The sequence below is a fragment of the Lactuca virosa genome, chromosome 2 (genome assembly GCF_052849685.1).
Source record: "Lactuca virosa cultivar CGN04683 chromosome 2, Lactuca_virosa_CGN04683_v6, whole genome shotgun sequence".
NCBI classification, from domain to species: Eukaryota; Viridiplantae; Streptophyta; class Magnoliopsida; order Asterales; family Asteraceae; genus Lactuca; species Lactuca virosa.
The window spans coordinates 197,124,627-197,148,833 of NC_136427.1; the positions used below are offsets into that span (position 1 = coordinate 197,124,627).

The 24,207-nt window shown below is 35.1% G+C and overlaps 1 protein-coding gene, 1 long non-coding RNA gene and 1 other non-coding gene across 3 annotated transcripts; all 3 read right to left on the reverse strand.

The window, feature by feature from the left end:
* Window positions 1-5,572: 5,572 nt before the first annotated feature.
* On the reverse strand, window positions 5,573-5,656 carry TRNAL-CAA (transfer RNA leucine (anticodon CAA)). Its single transcript has one exon. It is a non-coding gene; the product is annotated as a tRNA-Leu (tRNA).
* Window positions 5,657-9,763: 4,107 nt separating this feature from the next.
* On the reverse strand, window positions 9,764-10,438 carry LOC145156710 (uncharacterized). The gene is made up of 4 exons (XR_013736875.1): window positions 10,356-10,438; window positions 10,050-10,139; window positions 9,911-9,958; window positions 9,764-9,844 (listed from the first exon to the last, which is right to left on the reverse strand). It is a non-coding gene; the product is annotated as an uncharacterized LOC145156710 (long non-coding RNA).
* Window positions 10,439-17,043: 6,605 nt separating this feature from the next.
* LOC145158112 (uncharacterized) lies at window positions 17,044-17,523 on the reverse strand. The gene has a single exon (XM_079077054.1). The coding sequence runs from the start codon at window positions 17,521-17,523 to the stop codon at window positions 17,044-17,046; it is 480 nt and encodes a 159-aa protein (XP_078933180.1).
* Window positions 17,524-24,207: the final 6,684 nt, after the last annotated feature.

Below are 24,207 nucleotides of genomic sequence, written 5' to 3' on the forward strand. Positions count from 1 at the left end.
TTGGAGAAGTATTATTTGATACGCCAACTGTTTGATGAAATGCCTAAGAGAATAATCATAACTTAAGTTCTAATGCATTTAAACTCTAGACATGCTCCTAATTAATTGCTATCTAGTAGCAAATTATGGCACTAAAGTGTGAACTTTACATATGTAGGTTGAAGATAATCACAATAGAACAAAATCGTTACATCAAGTCAAGTGATCATGCACCTTCACTAACTTTGAAATGGAAATGGATACTTATAAAAAGTTTTTTGTCCTTTGGTTTACCTTTAAATGATTAAATCATATTCTTGTTGATATAAATGTTATTCTTTTTCCATCATATTTAGACAATTACACAAAATGGTGCATATATGAAAGATTAGTGTAATCATTGTAGGGAAATCTCAGACCATGTTGATGCTTGAAGCTTGAAGATTGAAGCTTGAAACATGTTTCCTCATTGTTTTTATTATTTTGATTATCTGAGTGAAAGGTTTAGATTAGTTACTATCCTCCTTGTCAGTAGCATGTAAAGTAAATGATGAATTTGGACCAGTTTAGCATGAAGCAGAAGTGGTACTTGGTCCCATTTCATCATATTTTTTATTACATTACATAATACATGGTATATTATTCTGATTAGAATAATTGAAAAACATTACTCATACGTCCTTACATATTCAAAAAATTAAGTTTAGAATACAATTTTGTAAATATTTATACAATAATAAATATTAATGGAATACTTTTTTATAGGTCAAACTAATGATGGTGCTGAATAATCGCACTCAAGCAATGAACTCGTTTTAACTAATGATTATTTAGTTTGGATTCTGGATATTCTACATGTACAGATATATAATGTTATAGTCCACTTTAATTTTTGTTTGTTGAACTACTCAATTAGTTCCATATTTCGTTTAGAATATGATACATGATATAGTGCACATATTTAATGATATAATTTATTATTATATGTTCTATATTGATGATACCGATATCTTATTGAAGTGTATAATTCTATTTTTAATAATTTATAAGTCTAATATTCTAATACACATTTATAAATGATGATGTAATTGAATGTGTTTTCTTACTATGACTAATATTCTAGATCTGATTATTGTTATGTGTTATATTCTACATTGATATTTGTTGTTGATATAATCAAGTAGTGTTATATTTCAAAAAACTCATTACGTATAAACTATTGAAAAGTAACAACATATAACATTATTCTAATAGAATGTTCTACACATACTACAAAATATTTTCATGTAATAAATTAACTTATTTATTTAAAAACATATAACATAATTCAATTAGAATATTCTACATATACATTTATAAAAACAAATAACATATAACATTATTCTATTTGAATATTCTACATATACATATTATTTTTATTTAATAAATGAAATTATTTAACAAGAAACTTATAAAAATTTTCAATTAGATTATTAACATCATACATCATGCATTAGATTCAAATGAGATGACCTTAATATTGTGAGGCCGCGAGACCATGAGACCACTTTTCTCTAGTGAAATATTCTAATATTTTAGTGTTCATAAAAATATAATATATGTAATATTCTAATATTCTAAAATATATAACATCATTCCAAAAGAATTACTATATATGGACATACAATATTCAACATATACACAATAAATAAGTCTTATTAATAATACATATATCTATAAATTCTATTTTTTTTTGTAAAAAGGTCATTACATATAAATTTATAAAAACTAACAAAATTTAACACTATTCTAATAGAATGTTCTAAATGTCAAGTTTTTTGAGACCGTAAGACCATGAGACCACTTTTCTCTAGTGAAATATTCTAATATTTCAGTGTTCATAAAAATATAATATATGTAATATTCTAATATTCTAAAACATAGAACATTATTCAAATAGAATTATACATGAACATACAACCTATAAAATTATTCTATTAGAATATTTCTCGTATACACAGTAAGTAAGTTTTATTAACATCAAATATATCTATAAATTCTAAAATATTATTGTAAAAATGTCATTACGTATAAATCTATAAAAAAACAACATTTAACATTATTCTAATAGAATATTATAAATGTACAGAAAACCTATAACATTACTCTATTAGAATATTGTACATGAACTATAACAAAAAATGAACATTTGATCATAAAAGCATGATATTTCAGATTGGTCAAAGCATAACTATTTTTTAACCATTACTATTGTTCTGTGAAACATTCACTGGCCATTGAAACAACCATACCTATTGTTCAAAACTAAAAAAAAGATAACCAATATTCAAACGAACAAAACACTACCTTGTCATTCATAATCAAAGACTTTCAAATATTCCAAAAAAATTATTCACGTCCTTCCAATATGTTTCTTGCATCGATCTATTCCCTCATCATTTTTAATGACCAATCTTATCAACCTTTCCCTATTCCTTTGCTTCGATGGTTACTTTCTTATGGAACTGGAATCTGATTGGTCAAAGCATAACTATTTTGTATGCTTCTTATTCTGCAGAAAACATTCTTTACCCAAGTCAATATTTCACATTTCCATTTACTGTTCCAGAATAAATTTCCATCTGTCGCATTAAGAACACATCAGAATAAATTTCATTAGCTTTCAATGTGTATCAAACACTAATCCTAGCTACAGTAAATAATTTCAAAAATGTTTAACCGAAACTACAATAAAGAAGTTCATTTCTAGCCCAAGCTATAGTGAATCTGGATTAAACACTAACCATAGCTACAATATAAATTTCAAAAAAATAATTCCTAAATTAGAATAAATTGTTTAACAACTTCCTAAAGCCTATTACAATAGATGATTTAGAATCTACATTATGTAGAATCTAAATCTGAATCAAATATTATCGAACTAAAACATAAAGAGATGAATTTAATTATGTCAGGATAGAATAACAAATTCTCAAAATGTATTTTAGTTTTGACTTATCAAAGTAAGCAGTAACATCTGGTTAATCAATAAAATAACATCTTAAATCAAATTTATGAAGTAACACCTAACTTTACAAATCAGAATACCTAGAATATTGAGTTACCAAAGACTATTTTACTAATATTTTTACTGGATCATCTAACTTACCAAACAAAGTAACATCTGATTCAAATTAAGAAGTACCATATTACTTATCAAACTAGAATACTTAGAATATCAAATCATCAAAAAATATTTCACTAAATATTTACTAGATAATCCAATTACTCAAACAAAATAACATCTAAAATCAATTTAGGAAGCAAGTTATGTTTGCATCTACAACATTCTATCATTTTCATTCACAATTTTCTTGCAGAAAACATGAAATCATTACAGAGTGCATTATGTCGAACACCTAGCGGGCGATCACTAAATTTACCAAACACCTAACTGACACTAGAAGTATGAAACTAATAAGATAAACCAAACAAACTAACAAATTATAATTCAAATTCCACGAATATCTCTACAGACTTTGTGAATAACTTCATTTATGCATAAATAACATAGCTTGGATTGTAGATTTATTAACATTGAAATTGTTAATAGCCAAAGATGAGTCAATGGAATCTTTTATTACCTGATGAGAAGAATCATTCCTCAACTAAGAATCATGAGAAGAAGTAGCAGTTGAAGTTTTTTTTATGAAAACTTAGATCTGAAGCCTTTGATTGAGAATCAACTACTTCTGACGAATCATCACACAAACCAGAGCTAGAATTAGAATTAATTTTAGCAGAACGAGCCACGATTGATGCTCGATTAGAAAAAAAAACCTTCAAATTTGTGTACCGAAGCTTGAAATCTTTTTGATTATTGCAATTTCTAGGGTTTTTGATACCTTCCAATCGAACAAGAAGCTAGGGTTTTATCGACTGATTTTTCAAGATTATTCCATCTAATTACACCTTTTGATAAGTAGATAAATTAAATTTTTTCCTGGAAGATACTGGGAACAAGATTGAGAGAAATTTTGGATTGAGAAAATTTGGGCGAGAACGATGAAAAAATTTCTGAACGTGAATTGATCAGATATCATCCATTGGAGTACACAATTCCTATTTTACCCCTCCGTGTCATCGAATTAATCCTAAACTTTGATAAATTTTCAAAATTGCCACCGCCACTTATCAAATTGTATGTTTTGATCTCAGCCTTAGATTATTTTTGATCAAGGGACATAAATAGGTCCCCATGTCTCACAAAATAACATGGTCTCATATGAACTTAACCCTATATATATATATATATATATATATATATATATATATATATATATATATATATATATAGAGAGAGAGAGAGAGAGAGAGTCAAGATCAAATAAGAAGGAAATTTTTGGTAGGAAGGTAAGAAGTTTTTTTCTACATATTTTTTTCGCGAACAAACAAAATGAATCATTAGATGATTCATTTGTAAGATGATTCACAAGAAAAAATTCTCAAAAAACATCTCGATGATTCATTTATACAATGATTTTGTTGTTATTCACTAAAATTGTCATAAAAATGAATTTTTTCTTAATTTACTTAAAAATGAATCATAAAGATTTTTTTTGGGAATTTTTTCTTGTGAATCATCTTACAAATGAATCATCTAGTGATTCATTTAGTTTGTTCGTCAAAAAAATATGTAGAAAAAAAACTTCTTACCTTCCTACCAAAAAAATTTTCTTACCGGATCTATATCCTATATCCGGTAAAAAAAAAATTTGGTAGGAAGGTAAGAAGTTTTTTTTTTACATATTTTTTTCGCGAACAAACAAAATGAACTAGATGATTCATTTGTAAGATGATTCACAAGAAAAAATTCCCAAAAAAACATCTTTATGATTCATTTTTAAGTAAATAAAGAAAAAATTCACTTTTATGACAATTTTAGTGAATAACAACAAAATCATTGTACAAATGAATCATCGAGATGTCATTTGTACAATGATTTTGTTGTTATTCACTAAAATTGTCATAAAAGTGAATTTTTTCTTAATTTACTTAAAAATTAATCATAAAGATGTTTTTTTGGGAATTTTTCCTTGTGAATCATCTTACAAATGAATCATCTAATGATTCATTTTGTTTGTTCGCGAAAAAAATATGTAGAAAAAAAACTTCTTACCTTCCTACCAAAAATTTCATTCTTATTTGATCTTGACTATATATATATATATATATATATATATATATATATATATATATATATATATATATATAAACTTGAAATGGTAAAATAATATTTTTCTCAAAATGTCATGTGGGCACAAAATATAAATTCAAGGATAATATTGGATCAATATCAAAATTGGGACTGAAATTATAATTTTAGATTAAGTAAATAAACAAATTGTATGACATGATTTATCATATAGTTAGAGTGAGTTCATTTATAATTCGTTAAACTAAAATGTAAATATTCATGATTATAGTTGAGTAAATCTTATATAGTTATCTAAAAAAGAAAAAGTAAACTCAATCGACAATGAACATTGTAACAAGGTATAAGACTACCAGGTATAAACAGACATGAAATGATAAAATTAAATTTTCCTCAAAATGTCAGAAGTGGGATTTGAACCCACGCCCTCTCTCGAAGACCAGAACTTGAGTCTGGCGCCTTAGACCACTCGGCCATCCTGACTTGTTATCTTTTAATTGAATCTAATAACTAAATACATAACCTATTTATCGAACAATCGTTAGGGTTTATCAAGTATCAACGACTCGTATATTCTTCAGATTTTATAATAACAATATTTGTAATTAGTATTTTCTGTAATAGTATTGTTGATTCTAAATTTACTCTGACAACCCAGGAGCCCTAGAAAATCGAATTATCAAAGCAACGCCACCATGTATTATATTCATTGTTGTTATTCGTAATTTTTTGTTTTTTTCATGATCTTTTCAACCACTGATTTGTATTTTTAATTGCACCTGCAATTCTATTGCGTTTCTCCAATTACTTGTAATTTGTTGTACAGGGTTACCAGTTCAAGTAAACGATAAAAAATTGTAATTGTAGGTTTTGATGTCGAAGGTAGTGTGAGCCTGTGAGGTACTACTGTTCTTAATTTGCTTCTGTTTTGACTATTTGTCGACCTTATAAATATAATCAATAATGTTGTTATTTTTTGAATGAGCGCCATTAACAATAGTGAGTTAGGTGTCAATAATTTGTAATTTGTAATTTATGCAGCATCAGTAAGTGAAGATGGTATTTTGCATACTCAATTAAGCCCATTAAGTCAAAAAGTACTTAAACCATTAACTCATTAAGCTCATATAATTCACGATTCCAGTCATTTTGCCCTGATTCCAACTTCAAGTCATCTAGTTAAGAGATGTTACGTGGAGAAGGAGTTGGAGATGCTTATGGCGATGAAAGATGGCAACCAGCATTTAGTAGAAACAAAAACAAAGATGGATCCAAATGAAACTATGGAAAATTTTGGAAGTTTCTGAGAATAATAACATGATGAAATTGCATACTCGAGAGAAAATCTCATTAGAAGTAGCAAATGGCTTGATATCAAAGCTAAACATTGATCTTCAACCGTTTAAGGTATCATTGATGATAAAACTCCATGGGATTGGGAGGAGAAGTTGTAAAATTAGCAAGTAAATTTTGAAACCGCATGGAAATTAGTTCAGTGGTGACTGGTGAAGTTCCTCTTGCGATTTTAAAACTGCATGATTGTAACCACAAAAATTGGCAAACCATATGGGTCAAGTTTATAATTTTCTCTTGTTTATTTGTTATTTAATTTTGTCATATAGTTGTATTTTTATCAAAATAAAAACTTGTTTGTCTAATATTAAATGCTCTTTATTTTATTTTATTTTGTTCTTTGACATTTATTATTTGATTTTGTTATGTACCATACATTAAAATGATTCATTGGTTTTGTACTTCGAGAAATTTTTTTTGACAAAAATATTAGTTTAGACACTTTTTTGCAAGATTTCAAACACACAAAATAGTGATGAGTTCCATTTTGACGAGCAATGTAATAATAGTATTTCATATTAGTTGTTTTATTTAGAATTTTTAATATATTATACCTTTTAAACCAAAATAGGGCATGTTCAGAAAATATAGTTGGAAGCTAGTAGCTAAAAGCTGAAAACTGTAACTTTTATTTGTTCGTAAGTGACTGGAAGCTTTTGAAAATATATAAAATTACATATAAGGACAATATAAATATAAAATAAAATTAGAATATATTGATAATAAATTAAATTTTTTAAACTATAGTTATCAAAAGTTAAAAACCATCCAACTATTAATACCAAGTGTCGCGATTAAGCTTCTCAATTGGTAAAAAATGTTTTTATGCATATTAACAGTGATGATTTTTTACAAATAAAGTAAATAAGATTTTTTAATGTTTGTAAAAACTAGCTGATAAGGTAGCTAGAAGATATAAAATAATATAAATGTTATGTTTGACGTGTCACAACTAGTTGATAAGTTAGCTTATTTATTGAGTTTTTTTTTTAAATTTTTTTAATGTCATGTTTTTGACAAGCTGATAAACTTCTTTTTTTTAAAGATACTTAGGTCTTGTTTGGCAAAAGTAGCTGTTAGCTGGAAGCGGGTAGCTGGTAGCGTGTAGCAGGTGGCTGGTAGCCGGAAACTGTAGCTTTTATTTGTTATATGAATGTTTGGCAAAAATAGCTGAAAGCTTTTGAAATATATAAAATTACATAAAAGGACAATTGATTAAAAATAAATAAATAAATAAATATATAAATATATTTTTAAGGGTAATTATGGAAATTGATTTCAAAAGCTCAGGAGCGTTTTGTTAAACGCTACATGAAGTAGCTTTTAGAATCGGAGAGTTTTGTTAAAACTAAAAGTTAAACGCTCGTACTGCCAAACGAAGCTTTTTGTTTAAACTAGAGCGTTTTATCAAAAGTTAAAAGTTAGAAGCTCCCAAACGTTTCCAAAAGCTCTGTGCCAAACACGCCCTTAGGGTAGCTTCTTAAATTTTTTTCCGAATATACTCTTACGCTACTAGAAACATGGGTTTAGAGACGGAAGAATCCGTCGCTATTCCGTCGCTAAATGTTGTTTGCGATGGAACAGCGACGGACTCACTCCATAGGTAATTAAAACGTGGCTAATTTCCCAGCGAGGGTTTTAGCGAAGGATCGGTTTTTCCTTGCGACAAATGTAGCGATAGAATATCCGTCGCTAAATGTCACTCAATGCATTTACTCAGGGCATCAACAACAAAATTTGTTAAAGTCATTCTGTCGCTGTTCTGTCGCAATTTCTTTGATCAGCTTTTTTTTCCGTAGCTAATCACTTGCAAAATTCATATACTATTTTTTTACGTCGCTGATCTGTCGCAAATTTTAGACATGATTTTTTTCCATATCTAATCCCTTGCAAAATTCGTACATTAACTTTTTCTTTCCGTCACTGATTCGTCGCAAACTTTAGACATGATTTTTTTTTTCCGTAGCTAATCCCTCGCAAAATTCATGCATTATTTATTTATTTTTTTTGTCATTAATCCATCGCGAACTTGGAATATCATTTTTTGTATTATGATTCTAAAAGAAAAAATACTACAATCATCAAACTATTATACTAAAAAAACATCAAATAATGATACAACCAAACATTATAATACCAAAACTATCAAAGTTTACCAACAGTTAAGAACTGTCCACATAACATCAAACTCCCAACGATTGACAACATTTTAACACCAATAAATCCAAAGTATGCAAAAGAGGTACAAACAGAAAAAAGTTTAACCTTCAAAATAAGCATCGGGAAATGAGTTTTCACAAAACATAACTTCAAAATAACATTTTAGTTGCTCTCTTCATTTCATGTCCATCCAATCATCTTCGGTCCTCATTCCTATAAAACATTATTCAAAACAATCAAAAACATCAAATACAAAAGGTTAACAAGTCATTCAAAAACATCAAATACTAATGGTTAACATCATATTACCTCTAATTTTCAATTTTCCATCATATTTTGCAAGGTTGCATACATCTTCTCCATTGCTTCATATTTTGCATCAATTTGTTGTTGTTTGGCATCTATTGCTGCAGCTTTGGCATCCATTTCCTCACGCATTTGTTAATGCTTAGCTTCCATTTCTGCAGCTTTAGCATCCATTTCCCCACGCATCTCGTTTCGTACACGTTCATAGACAACCTAAAGTACAATGCCATGATAGGAAACTTTGTAATTACAATGCCATGATAGGAAACTTTGTAAGTACAATGTCATGATAGGAAACTTTGTAAGTACAATGTCATGATAGGAAACTTTGTAAGTACAATGTCATGATATGAAACTTTGTAAGTACAATGCTATGATAGGAAATTTTTATAAAGTACAAAATTAAACGAACCTCTTGGGATGTTATTGTACTAGATGTTCCTTCCAAAAAGCTCGCTGGATCAGACACAGATCCGAATCCATATATTCTTCCTTTCTTGACTCCTCCGGAAACATCACACCATGTTTCATTATCCAAGAGGGGGTGACAACTAGTATCATCACCAAACTTAGCCACCATAGCACTTTCATAAGCCTCCTATTATAGCAAAAAAAAATGAAAAAAACAGAAACATGAAAGAAGGAATGGAATGGTTCATCCTATTCAATTAAAATCATAATCAAAGAATGGAATGAACCACTGCATAAAAAAATATGAAATAATAATGATTTTGAACCTGCAAAACTTAAGCCAACCTCTTTACAAGCAATGGTTGTCATCATCATGTAGGACCCATCAAGAGAGTGGACAAAGTTAGGAGGAAAGGCTGTTCTTTGTCTTTTCACCATCACCTATGATAATTAAAAAAACGTTATTTCTTGCATTTCGCATAATAAAGAAAATGTTACAGATATAACCTTATCGGTTTCTCGTTGTAGTGTCAAAACTTGAAGAGATGTCTTAATCTACACATTTCAAAAAGTTTTGGTTCGTATTAGCAAAAAAGCCAAAATGCAGGGACTTGATTTGACAATTTGACATACTAAAAGAACTCACAAGATGCCTTCCTAACTTGCGGTATGGTTGAACAACAGGAAGTCCAAGAGGAGTTGTCCATTGTACTGGATTGTTTTTCACTGCTATAACCTGTCAAAAATTATAAAATCAATAAATGTATAATCTTATCTTATAAAAATATAAAATTTTGACAAAGAACAGCCTTTCCTCCTAACTTTGTCCACTCTCTTGATGGGTCCCACATGATGATGAAACAGTTCTTTTATTAAACTTGTGAGTTTATTTATTTAGGCTTTGCTTACGGATTTTGGGCTAGCAAAAGAGTTTGATGAAAATGCATGTCACCTGAAATTATTCTTGGTAAAGGCCATGACAAGGCTGCTGATTGGTGGAGTGTTGGAATCTTGTTATTTGAGATGCTCATAGGACAGGTGATTGTGATTTTCTTATTGGTAAAATTTTCCTAGTGAAATGACCGTTTTGCCCTTATAAGTCTAATTTAATCTTGAACAGCCACCGTTTCATGGAGGAAACAGGGACAAAGTACAGAAAAAGATAGTGAAAGACAAGATGAAGCTCCCTGTATTTTTGTCAAGTGAAGCACACGCCCTTTTGAAAGGGGTAAGTGTATTTATTTTCTAAAAAAAAATTGAATCTTGACCAAGTTTGACCACATAAAAAAATTATTTTTTTATATTTTTTTTAGTTGCTACAAAAGGATCCAAACAAGAGGCTAGTCAATAGGGTAACAGGAAGTGATGAAATAAAGAATCATAAACTGGAAGAAACTGGATGCACGTGAAATCCAGCCGAGTTTTCGTCCGGAAGTTTCTGGAAATCAATACATTGCTAACTTTGACAAATGTTGGACGGATATGCCCCTACTGAAATGGCTCATTTGACCTCTTTCAGGGGTTTACTTATGTCAAGTCTGCAGCCTCTTTTCTTCACAGACAAAGCCCAACATGCTAATGGTACTCTACTTATTTGTTCTAAAAAACTTGTATTTATGATTTCAATTTTAGTGTGTTTAATTAAAATTTTATTTGTGATATGCTTAGTCTCTATGGTTATTCATGGATAATTTAAATTTTCAATGCATGATTGTATAAAATTTCGATCAAGACATAATTTTGAGTTTTTGACTAGGTCCCACTATATATAAATCTTATGGTTATTCATGGATTATAAAAATTTTAAATTGCAAGAAACTCTTAAAATAGATTATTGCGATATATAATTATATAAGTCCATAAATTAAAGTTTGTTTTATTGATTTATATATAGTTAAAAGAAAATATACAAAGGAAGAAGCTTTTAAAAATTGCAATTTTATTTTTAAAAAAAAAAAATTAGATGTCAAAACCCTTCAAATTTTTTGAGGTAATTAGAAGAAACAAAACTAAAAGCTCCGTCATTATTTATTTTTAGATGTTAACATCTTTAAAAAAAATCTGCATTTTTATATGTTATTTTGTAATAAGGGCTCCCTAAGGGCCCACTAATTGCCTAATTTCTGAATTGGGCCTTAACCCCCAAATGGGCCTAAAAGTTCAAGTCCTAATATAATGATTGCAAGGGGGTCCAATTGTGGCCCAATAGGCCCAATACTCTAATTTCAGATTCCCAAGTTCAAAATTATACTTCATAGTGGGCCACGAGGCCCAAAAGTCGAGACCCATTTCCTTAAGGCCCCCAAAGCCCAAAATACTCATTCTGCATGCGTACGCGCGGCGTACTTGGCGCGTACACCCAACGTATGCTGGCCTTGACTAGAGCGGGGAGTTGACCTAGTACGCGCGGCATACCAGGGAGTACGCCCAGCGTACTGGCCAGATTCTTTGGGACTTCATTCATGACTTAATCTGTTAAGTCTTTTCGTCCAAAATGCAGATCCAGGTCCTTTAAGACCTCCTAAACCATAAAGTCACAAACTTTATGTGTTTGCATGCAAGGTTAGGGTCAAAACATGATTTTGGTCATTTTAACAAACTTTAAGACCCAAAAACACTTGCATGGTTGGGGCTTAACCATCAATGTCCGATTTTTATGGTTCTTAGTGCCTCTAAGAGCCCAAAACGACAGCTATTATGGTCTGAAATCATCAAGATGCAAGAAGCCTCAACAATGGAGTCCAAAAGTAAACTTAAACACCCCCATAAGCAAACCTAAGAACATAATGGCCAAGTTTGGAACTTGATACCTCAAATGAGTCAGAAATGGTGCTAGACTTCTGGATCTACAAGCTCTTGGTGTATCCTTGCTCCTTCTTCAAGTTCTGTTAGGCGTGTCAAAACCAAAAAATAATAGGGGTACAACAGACTCCAAATACACTGCTTTAATGCACTAAAAAGGTAGTACAAGGCAAGCAGGCTCGAACCATAGAGACACAGGATAAAAGTCTATACCTCTTTGCACAAGGTACTTTGGTTACAAAGGGGGATTTGTTTGCAAAAGTCAAATAATGAAAATAACAATCAACTTTGAAACATGCAGAAAATGAAATACATTTGTAAACAAGTTGTAAAAGTGCTTCCAGTTCTAGTTCTCAATGTTGTCATTTAACCTAATTATGACTTGATGTAATTTGTGATTACTATTCTAAGTTGGTACTGAAAGATATTAACACGCTCTAATACCTCTCGCTTGCCAAATTATCTAACCAAAACACGCTCTTTGACTAGACCTAGCTTTACTAATTCAACCTAAACACGCTCTTAGATTGTATTGAAAAACTGCATTAAGTTTTGTACAAGCTTCCCAACAATGTTCATTTCTTCTCATACGCTCGGAAGTGTGAAAACATGTGATAAATGTTCTACAATAAGAAAACCTATTGTTTGTTACCAACCATTAACTTTATATAACGATTAGGTGCCCTAAAAGTTAATTAACTACACAAAAATTCAATTCATGAAAGTGGCCAATCAAACACAAATCAAATTTAAGGATTCTAGTTTAAACAAGAACATAATCACTAAAATAGAATCACAAATCAAACATCAAATCATATGCTTCAAGTCAAGCAATCAACATGTTTTGAACGAGAACTAGAAACTAGGGTTTCTTAGCCACACATGGCTAAAAAAGATCACAAGAATAAAAGATGGAAATAATGTGCAGTTACAACTTACAAATACTAGAAATAATGTTTATTAGCCAATGCTTCCCGGCACCTCCCAAAGCGCATTCCAAGCTCCGGTTTACCTAAAAAAGACATGAAAGTGTGCAAATAAGGTTGTTCTAGAGACTAACATGAAATATGATGAAATGCAAGACAAATGAAGAACAATTATGCTAAATAGATGCATAAGAAGGGACTAAAATATGTGCAAAAAGGTGCACAAATTGCACCTAACAAATCTCCCCAAGCTTAGACCTTTCTTGTCCTCAAGAACGAACAAGAATCAGACAAAACAGGACGATTTCTAGACGGCAAAAAGAAACATAGAACAAAAAGGGATAGAAAGATCCTAAAGGCTAGGAATAAATGCATGCAATGAAAACCATGAAAAAGAAACATATGTACAAAAGATACTTAAGGAACAAAAAATGAACCAAAGAAAAATTTAAGAACACAAGTAATCTTTTTATTTATTTTTATAAATATGGACATATACGATCAGACCTTACATCAATGGGGCTCCAATCATTAGTACCTAGGCGACCATCCTGCTACCTTCCACATATCACAGACTCCCAAAGTGAGGAAGACCCTAAACGGTGTAACCCAATAATCCAACCATAGTTTTATTTAAACTTCATACCTTAATTAGCTTTATAGGCGAAAATAACACAATCCGGATCTCATGTCCTTAAGACTAGATGGCCAAGAATCAAAATCGACGCATCCTTAAGAACCCGTCACGGCGAATCAGCTTTCGCTGAAACAGTGAGCCCACCCGAAGGGGCCCGGCTCCTATGCTTTCACTTTTTCGAGAGCCACAAGTATCATATCACACAGTTTTTTTTTTTCATTCGCCAGATTTGACTTTGAGGCGACCTTTGATTTTTGATTGAACTTGGATTTGTATCTTCATTTTGAGCTTTGAATTCTTCAATCAACTTTTGACTTTCTGAAAGTTTCTTCGTTTTGGCACTTGAAATTCTGATTGGGGTACTGGATGTCACAGTTGTACCCTTTCTTCTTTCTTGACTGTGTAGATCTGATACTTAAGCTCTCTGTTACCGCGAGGGTAACGCGTGTCAACAAATAGGTCCGTGTTCTGTGGGTCCAAAGTTGTCGATAAAGATTCTTTTTAAACATTCAAAAGCAAATCATCCTAAAGCTGTTATTACCGCCCATAAAAACGTTTCAGTATTCCATTTTTTTATTATTATCTAAGGCTGGGGTCTCGAATTACGGTGTTTGGGTCCCCTAGTTATGATAGCTGATTCTACACTTCCGGCAACTATCCGGTCGCCTCAGAATTTTTTTCATTTGATTTCTCGTTTTCCCACTTCATGGAGCTATCGTATGTAAAGAGTGTCATCATCTCGTATAAAGTTTTTTTTTAGATGATGATGCATGAAAATGATGGAATGCAAAAACTTGAGAAAAAAATGTTTTTGGGTTTTATAAATGCAGAATGCGAGGAAAATGAAAATAAGAAAGGTAATTATTTTTTTAAAAATGCATGCATGAAAATGCACCTAATGTACAACTCTACCCCTCCCCAAGCTTAAATATAAGCATCGTCCCCGATGCTCGGAGAGGGTGGAACAACCTATTGCGGAGGAGGAGGAGGAGGATAGTAGCTGGGATTTCGGGTCCAAGCCCAAAAGTCCTCCTCATGTTTGCGTTGCCGCTCTTGATCTCGAGCGTATTGAGTGGTGAAGGCGGAAAAACTTTGAGTGAGGTTCATGACATCTTGATGGTAAGTGTCGAGGCGGATATGGATCGATTGGAATTGATCTAGATATTGGTGGTGGTATGATGGTTGCCCAGCATGATGGGATGAGCTGGCACCACCCATGGGAGGGGAATTTTGTGGTGTCACCCCGCCACTCTCATCACTTTCTCCACCTTCCTCATCTTCCTCCTCGGAGAGGGAGTCGGGGAAAAGATATGGCGTGATTTGCCAATCGGTGAGGTTGTTAGGACGCCTGAGGGCAAGGATGCCCTGATTCTCAGGGGTGATAAGGAGCCTTGGGTCGTGGTTTTGGCCCACGGTCCAATTATGGTTCCCGTCCTCTGTCCGAAACATTCTCATAGATTCAAGAACTCCCGTGGTAAGGTAGGTCTCACCGGGAAGAGGCTGGTGAATTCCGGGATATTGGGCCCGGACTGGAGCACTTTTGGCAAATAAACTGACAATGCCACCACAAGATATTTTGTCAGACCGTGACGTGCTGAGGCGGGTAAGTTTGTTGCAAAGGAATGAGCCATAGTGAGGAATGGGATTATCGTCCAGGTGGGCCATAGCATAAAGAATCTTGAGCTCAAGAGCGTTAATGGTGCTTCGCTCTTCTCTAGGGGTGACGAGCGAAGCAAGAATCCGATGGGCCACTTTCATCACAGGATGGATGATAGATGAGGCCTTAGCAGAACTTGAGACATACGGGTGGAGATGCGTAAGGTTGATCCACCACAAAAGATCATTGTATCCTGGAATCGAGTCATTGGGGCCAAAGGTATGTTCTGTGGGGTCCCCGACTATGGCATTGATTTGGTCTAGGGACAAGGCATGATCTTGGTTCATAAGCCGGAAGCGTAGGACACCGTGGTCCAAATCAAGTGAAGATAAGAACTCGGTTGTTGGAACTTTATAGCTGAGCTCGTGGACCTTTAACAACCCCTACCATCCAATGTTCCGGAACACTGTGTGGACTTGGTTGTAGATGTGCAACTCACAGAGAGATGGCACATGCGCGAATTGTTGGGTAGTGTGCGCGCGTTGGAGAAAGGCCTCAAGTTTGGCGGCTTGAATTGGGCTACGACAAACCACACCACTATGTGTCGGATTGGGTGGAGATGAAGGTGGGGGTGACGGGGACCTGGGCAGAGGTGATGAGGACCTACGACGGCGGGCCGACGATTTGGTGTGCCAAGGTCGTTTAGAACTCTCACCTTCCATATGCAAAATTTGGGGCAAAGTCAAAAAGTCAACTGGTCAACGGGTCAAAAATTCAACTGTTGACGGGTCCAGTCAACCGAAGTTTGGCCACCAAAAATTCACGGGAAACTCAGTTTTGAATGATCTCCAAGTTATTGTCAAGTCCAAAATGGCCACAGATACATGCAATTTGACCTTAAGAACACAAATTCCACAAGTGAAGAATAGGAAAGAATGTACCAAATCGTTAGTGGAAAGGTGTTGTTGTTGGTGAGAACGACCTTCTTCAACCTCCCCAAGCTTGCCTACATGAAGAATTAAGCACAAAACACCAAAATTTTGAGAACTTTTCGGACCTAGGGTTTGTCAAAACCCCCAAATCCACCATGAAAATGCAATAAGATGGTGTATTAGATGTAGGAGATGAAGTGGGGAAGATGAAAATTAAACCTTTTTGGAGATTTAAGCCAAAATCATGAAGAATCAAGAGGTTTTTGATGAAAATCGGACCTTGGGGTTTTCTTAGGGAAAAGGTGCTGTTTTGGAATGAGTGTGTGGGAGAATGAGGCAAAAATCCTGATTTTTAGCATTAAAAACCACAGGCTCTGCTGCGCGAACACGGCCTGTGTTCCCACAGGCCAAATTAACACGACCCGTGTTGGGGTCAGGATTCCTGAGATATGCACGAACACAACCCGTGTTCATTATAAGGCAAGAGGAACACGGGCCGTGTACCTTTCTGATTGCCACTTCCACTTTTTGAACCCAAAAATTTCCCTCTCATTCAAATGAAATGTTTTTGCATCCCAAGGTCCGTTTGGTGATTTTAAATCATGTTTGAATGCATTTGGAACATTGAAAACCAAAAACTCAAAGAAATGGAAATTGTTTTTAAAGAAAAGACAGAAATACCCCCGGGTTGCCTCCCGGTAAGCTGCCCTTGTTTTAAGTCGTTGGCTTGACTTTGCCCTTTAGATTCACTCAATGTAGCCTGGGCGTTCCAAGCTATCAACCTCCATGTCTTTCTCTTGGAAACCTTCATAGAATACCTTTAACCTGTGACCATTAACTTTGAACACTTTTCCAGTTTTGTTACTCTTAATCTCAACTGCACCATGATCAAATACATTAGTAACAATGAACGGACCCACCCACCGGGACCGTAACTTACCGGAAAACCATTTAAGTCGAGAGTCATAGAGTAATACCTTTTGACCAATTTCAAAGGTATTACGGGAGAGGTACTTATCATGGAATGCTTTGGTCTTATCTTTGTAGATGCGTGAACTCTTGAATGCTTCATTTCTTATCTCCTCAAACTCTTGAATCTCTAACTTTCGGTGAACACCCGCTTCATCAATCTTCATGTTTAGCTTTTTGATAGCCCAGAAAGCTTTGTGTTCCAGTTCAACAGTGATGTGACAAGCTTTGCCAAACACAAGTCTGTAAGGTGACATCCCAATTGGAGTTTTATATGCAGTGCGGTATGCCCAAAGAGCATCATCTAATCTCAAACTCTAATATTTGCGGTTTGTGTTCACTGTTTTCTCAATTATGGACTTGATTTCTCTGTTTGACACATTAGCTTGTCCATTTGTTTGTGGGTGATAAGCTGTGGACACCCGATGTTGGACTACATACTTTTTGAGAACTGATCCAAGAGTTTTGTTGCAGAAGTGTGTGCCTCTGTCACTGATCAAGGCTTTTAGAGTTCCAAACCTACATAAAATGTTAGCCTTGACAAAATCTACAACAACTTTAGCATCATCAGTTCTTTTTGCCTTTGCCTCTACCCATTTGGAAACATAGTCAACAGCCAAAAGGATGTATAAATTCCCAAAGGATGAAGGAAAAGGACCCATAAAATCAATATCCCATATATCAAATATTTCACAAACCAAGATGGGGGTCAAGGGCATTTGGTTTTGGGAACTCAAAGAACCTGTCATTTGACATCTCTCACAACTTTTACAGAAAGTGTAAGAATCAGGAAAGAGTCGAGGCCAATAAAATCCACAGTCTAAAATTTTCCGGGCAGTTCTTTGAGGACCAAAATGCCCTCCGCAAGCATAACTATGACAAAAGTTGAGGATAGATTCTACCTCATGTTTTTCTACACATCTTCTTATTACCTTATTTGCACAATGTTTCCAAAGGTACAGCTCATCCCAAATGTACCTTCTTGCATCTTTCTTTATCTTATCTCTCTGTGACCTCGTGAGATCGGGTGGGAACTTTCCCGTGACCATGAAGTTGCATATATCCGCATACCAAGGTGGTGTTTGGATATCAAACAAGTACTCGTCTGGGAATGTGTCATGGATGGGAGTCGCATCTTCGGGTTGGACTATTCGGCTCAAATGATCGGCAACTAGGTTCTCTTTCCCGCTTTTATCTTTGTTCTCAATATTGAACTCTTGCAAAAGCAGCATCCACCGTATTAACCTCGGCTTCAAATCTTTCTTTGGAAGTAAGTGCTTTATGGCTGCATGGTCCGAGTATATGATCACTTTAGTTCCAAGGAGGTATTGTCGGAACTTCTCTAGTGCAAACACAATAGCAAGCAACTCTTTTTCTGTTGTGGTGTAGTTGCTTTGTGCACTATCAAGGGTCTTTGATGCATAGTAAATGACATGATGTGCTCGATCCACCTTTTGACCCAATACCGCCCCAACAGTCGTGTTGCTCGCGTCACACATAATCTCAAACGGGAGATCCCAATTAGGTGGTTGGATGATTGGGGTGGAGGTGAGTAAATCCTTCAAACGATCAAAGGCATCCTAGCATGGCTGAGTAAACACAAATTCAGCATCTTTTTGGAGTAGCTGACACATCTGCACTGTAATCTTTGAAAAATCTTTGATGAACCGCCGATAGAAACCTGCATGGCCAAGAAACGAACGAACTTCCCGAACATTTGTCGGGTAAGGAAGACTCTTGATAACATCTATCTTGGCTTTGTCAACTTCCAAACCTTTTGGGACACAATATGACCTAAAATCAATCCTTTGTCCACCATGAAATGTCATTTTTCATAGTTAAGCACAAGGTCTGTGTCAATGCACCTTTGCAAAATTTTTGTTAGATTGCTTAAACATTCATCAAAGGAGTTTCCATAGACTGTGAAATCATCCATGAAAACTTCAATAATGTTTTCAACATATTCAGAAAAAATGCTCACCATGCATCTCTGAAATGTTGCGGGTGCATTGCATAGACCAAAAGGCATACGCCTATAAGCAAATGTGACGAAGGGACAAGTGAAGGTGGTTTTCTCTTGGTCTTCCGGGGCTACCGGAATTTGATGAAAACCCGAGAAACCATCCAAGCAACAGTAATGAGATTTAGCCGCCAATCTCTCTAACATTTGGTCAATAAATAGCAAGGGAAAATGGTCTTTTCTCGTTGAGGCATTCAACTTTCTATAGTCAATACAAACCCTCCACCCGTTTTGCACACGGGTTGACACCAAATCTCCCTCTGAATTCTTGACAACTGTGACCCCGACTTTTTTCGGGACTACCTGAACGGGGCTCACCCATTTACTATCTGAGATAGGGTAGATCATACCTGCGTCCAAAAGCTTCATGATTTCTTTCTTTACCACCTCCATCATGGGTGGGTTCAATCTTCTTTGTGCCTCTCGGGTTGGTTTGAAGTCTTCCTCCATGAGAATTTTATGCATGCACAAGGAAGGACTCAACCCTTTTATGTCAGCAATTGTCCACCCAATAGCTTTCTTATACTTTTTCAGCAAAGTCACCAACTCATCTTCTTCTGCAATGGACAACTTGTTGGAGATAATAACATGCAAAGTCTTCTCTTCTCCAAGGTATGTATACTTCAAATGATCTATAAGAGTTTTCAATTCTAGCTTAGGTGCCTGCACAACGGAAGGAAGAAGTTTTGTGTTAGAAATGGGCAATTTCACATTCTATTATCATACTAAATTTTCTTCCTTTCTTCCATGAACTCCACTATTTCCAGCAACTCTTCATCTAACTTGAAATTTTCTGCAATCTCTTTGATCGCATTGTTATCAAAATTCCTGCTCAAAACTAACTCCAACAAATGATGGTTAGTCAACTCAAAACACTTTTCAGTCAAAGACTGGATTATATCAACAAAATTTATGCAATGAACATCACTTGGGTACCGCATTGCTTCATAGATATTAAATTCGATGACCTCCCCATCGAATTCCATGGACAATGTACCATTGTAGACATCAATTTTTGTTCTTGCTGTTTTTAAGAATGGTATACCTAAAAGTATGGAACTCGAGGTTGGGTGGTCATCATCTCCCATATCAAGCACATAAAAATCTGCAGGAAAGACAAGCTCATTAACTTGCACTAAAACATCCGCTAATACACCTTTTGGGTGTACTATAGAACGATCTGCAAGTTGGATAATCACCCCGGTTTTTGTTAAAGTGCCTATGCCAATAGATTTATAAACAGAATAAGGTAAAACATTGATTGAAGCTCCTAAATCTAGCATAGCACGGGGGACATAAAGGTTTCCCAATTCACTGTCTCATTACCTCGCAGCTTCTTTTTAGATGTGCAAAGTTCCTTAAGGAACTTAGCATATCTAGGTACCTGTTTGATGACGTCCAAAAGAGGAATGTTGACTTCAACTTTCCGGAACATCGCCATGATTTCACTATCTTCTCTCTTTTTTTTTGTTGCTCAATCTTGATGGAAAAGGTGGTGGTGTGATCTTTTCTTCTTTCTCCTTCGGCTTCTTCTTCTCCACCATTTTTTCTTTCTTTTCATCCTTCTTTGATGGTTCTTCTATCACCAACTCCTCTTCTTCTTCTTCGGGCATCTTTGGGCCATCATATTTCTTTCCACTCCTCAAGCTAATTGCACAAGCATTGTGCTTTGGGTTCTTTTTAGTTTGAGGAGGTAGCTTTCCTTGATTCTCCATTTTGCTCACCGATTGAGCAAGTTGTGCCATTTGTTGCTCAAGATTCTTTATGCTTGCCTTGGTCTCTTGCTGAAAACATTGAGTGCTAGTGGCAAGGCTTTTGACTATGTCTTCTAAGGACATACTTGAGGACCCGGTTTGTTGAGGAGGAGGTTGTGGTTGCCTCGGTTGGTAATTTTGTTGTGGGAATGGAGGCCTTTGTGATGTTGAGGAAATGGTGGTCTTTGTTGATAACCTCCATGTTGATTACCTCCCCAACCTTGATTGTTGTTCCATCTTTGATCACCCCTTGGCTGCTCAAATCCCCTTTGATTCAACCCGGAATACCCTCCTAAATCATTGGCTTCCGCATAATCATCATCTTGAAGTTGAGGGCACATGTCGGTTGGGTGCCCTACTTGAGTGAAAATACCACAAGGGCGGGGTGTGGGCTGCATACCCTTGTCTTTAGACAACATCATTACAACTTTCGTAAGCTCGGACAATTGAGCTTCAATTTGAGGAGTTTGGACCTCTTTTACACTTCGGGGTGCATCCGTGTACCATTCTTCATCATGGCTTGCATGCTTAGAATCTTCAGCCATATTCTTGATTAAGTTGCGGATTTCGGTTGGAGTCTTATCGGGTAAAGATCTGCCACTCGAAGCATTAAGAAGCCTTCTTTCCATTGGGGTTATTCCTTCAATGAAATATTGGAGGAGTTGGTACTCGGTAATTCCATGCTTGTGACAACGGGCACAAAGCTTTTTGAACCTCTCCCAATATATATGAAAGACTTCTCTCTTGTGTTGTTTGATCCCAATTATCTCTCTTCTTAGGGCTGAGGCTTTCATTTCTAGGAAGTATTTGCCTAAGAAGAGGCGTGCATGATCTACCCATATGTTGACCGTCCCGATGGGAGGTCATAAAGCCAATCTTTTGCCGAGTCTTGCACTGCAAAGGGGAATGCCCTAAGCTTAATTTGGTCCTCCGTGACATTGTGTGGTTTCATTCCAACACACACACAACATGAAACTCTATGAGGAACTTGTGGGGATCTTCGTTTTCTAAGCCTCTAAAGGTTGGGAGTAAGTGGATGAGACCGGATTTCAATTCAAGGTTTGTAGCTGCCGGATAGGTGATGCAAAGAGGTTGTTGAGTAACCTCTTGCCTCGCCCAATGGCGAAGGGTTTGTTCGGGTGGTGGGTTTGGAGGTGGATTCCCTCCATGGTTATCTCCCATGGTATGAGCAGGCATTGAGGTTTCTGTGGGTGTAGTGTTTGGGATGTTATGAGTAGGTGAAGGAGTGGGGTGGTATTTATGGGTGAGGATGGTTGAGATGATGATGAGGGGTTTTCTGTTTCGGATGCGGACACACTTGAGAGGGGTATATCCTCCCAAATGTTGATGACCGTAGGGGTAGATGATGAAGAAGTTCCGGAAACCGGTTGCCTCTTACGAAGCTTTGCTTGCTTCCGTAGCTTCTTTGCAGTCTTCTCTATCTCTGAGTCAATTGGCCATGGTGTACCTGTACGGAAAGATCTAGGCATAAACAATTAGTAACACCGTGTCCCCGGCAACGGCGCCAATTTGTTAGGCGTGTCAAACCCAACAAATAATAGGGGTACAACAGACTCCAAATACACTGCTTTAATGCACTAAAAAGGTAGTACAAGGCAAGCAGGCTCGAACCACAGAGACACGGGATAAAAGTCTATACCTCTTTACACAAGGTACTTTGGTCACAAAGGAGGATTTGTTTGCAAAAGTCAAATAATGAAAATAACAATCAACTTTGAAACATGCAGAAAATGAAATAGATTTGTAAACAAGTTGTAAAAGTGCTTCCAGTTCTAGTTCTCAATGTTGTCATTTAACCTGATTATGACCTGATGTAATTTGTGATTACTAGTCTAAGTTGGTATTGAAAGATATTAACACAATCTAATACCTCTCGCTTGCCAAATTATCCAACCAAAATACGCTCTTTGACTAGACCTAGCTTTACTAATTCAACCTAAACACGCTCTTAGATTGTATTGAAAAACTGCATTAAGTTTTGTACAAGCTTCCCAACAATGTTCATTTCTTCTCATACGCTCGGAAGTGTGAAAACATGTGATAAATGTTCTACAATAAGAAAACCTATTGTTTGTTACCAACCATTAACTTTATAGAACGATTAGGTGCCCTAAAAGTTAATTAACTACACAAAAATTCGATTCATGAAAGTGGCCAATCAAACACAAATCAGATTTAAGGATTCTAGTTTAAACAAGAACATAATCACTAAAATAGAATCACAAATCAAACATCAAATCATATGCTTCAAGTCAAGCAATCAACATGTTTTGAACGAGAACTAGAAACTAGGGTTTCTTAGCCACACATGGCTAGAACAAGACCACAAGAATAAAAGATGGAAATAATGTGCAGTTACAACTTACAAATACTAGAAATAATGTTTCCAAATGATTACTAATCACTCCCTTGCAATAACCTTTGAAATCCCCTCTCAAAATGTGCTCTGATATGTTGTGTATGTCCCTTAAATGACCCAATACCGTAATATGAAAAATAGGAAAAACTGCCAAAAATTGGTTTTTTTTTGGGTCGAACACGACCCATGTTGAGCATAAGGTAAAAGTGACACGGCCCGTGTTCAGCTTGGTCAACAGCTCCCATTTTGGTCAACACGGCCCGTGTTGATTTTTTAGTGTAAATCCAACACGGCCCGTGTACCCTTCTGACTCCGAATCCGAACTTGATTTTTTTCAACTTTTTCATTCTTCGCCCGATCATCCCGAAATCTTCGTCAATGCTTCCCGGCACCTCCCAAAGCGCATTCCAAGCTCCGGATTACCTAAAAAATACATGAAAGTGTGCAAATAAGGTTGTTCTAGAGACTAACATGGAATATGATGAAATGCCAGACAAATGAAGAACAATTATGCTAAATAGATGCATAAGAAGGGACTAAAATATGTGCAAAAAGGTGCACAAATTGCACCTAACAAGTTCCTTTCTCTTCCAAGACACCAAACTACACCAAAATACTCTCAAATAACTCTCAAATCACAAGAACACACAAAAGTAGGCTAGGGTTTTCGTGGAGGCTGTATAAGGGTGAAGGGAGGCTGAACAAACAGGAGTAATGTTCTCTATATAGGGAGTAAAAAGCTCACAACACCCAAAACTAGCTAGATCTAACAAATACATAATCAAGA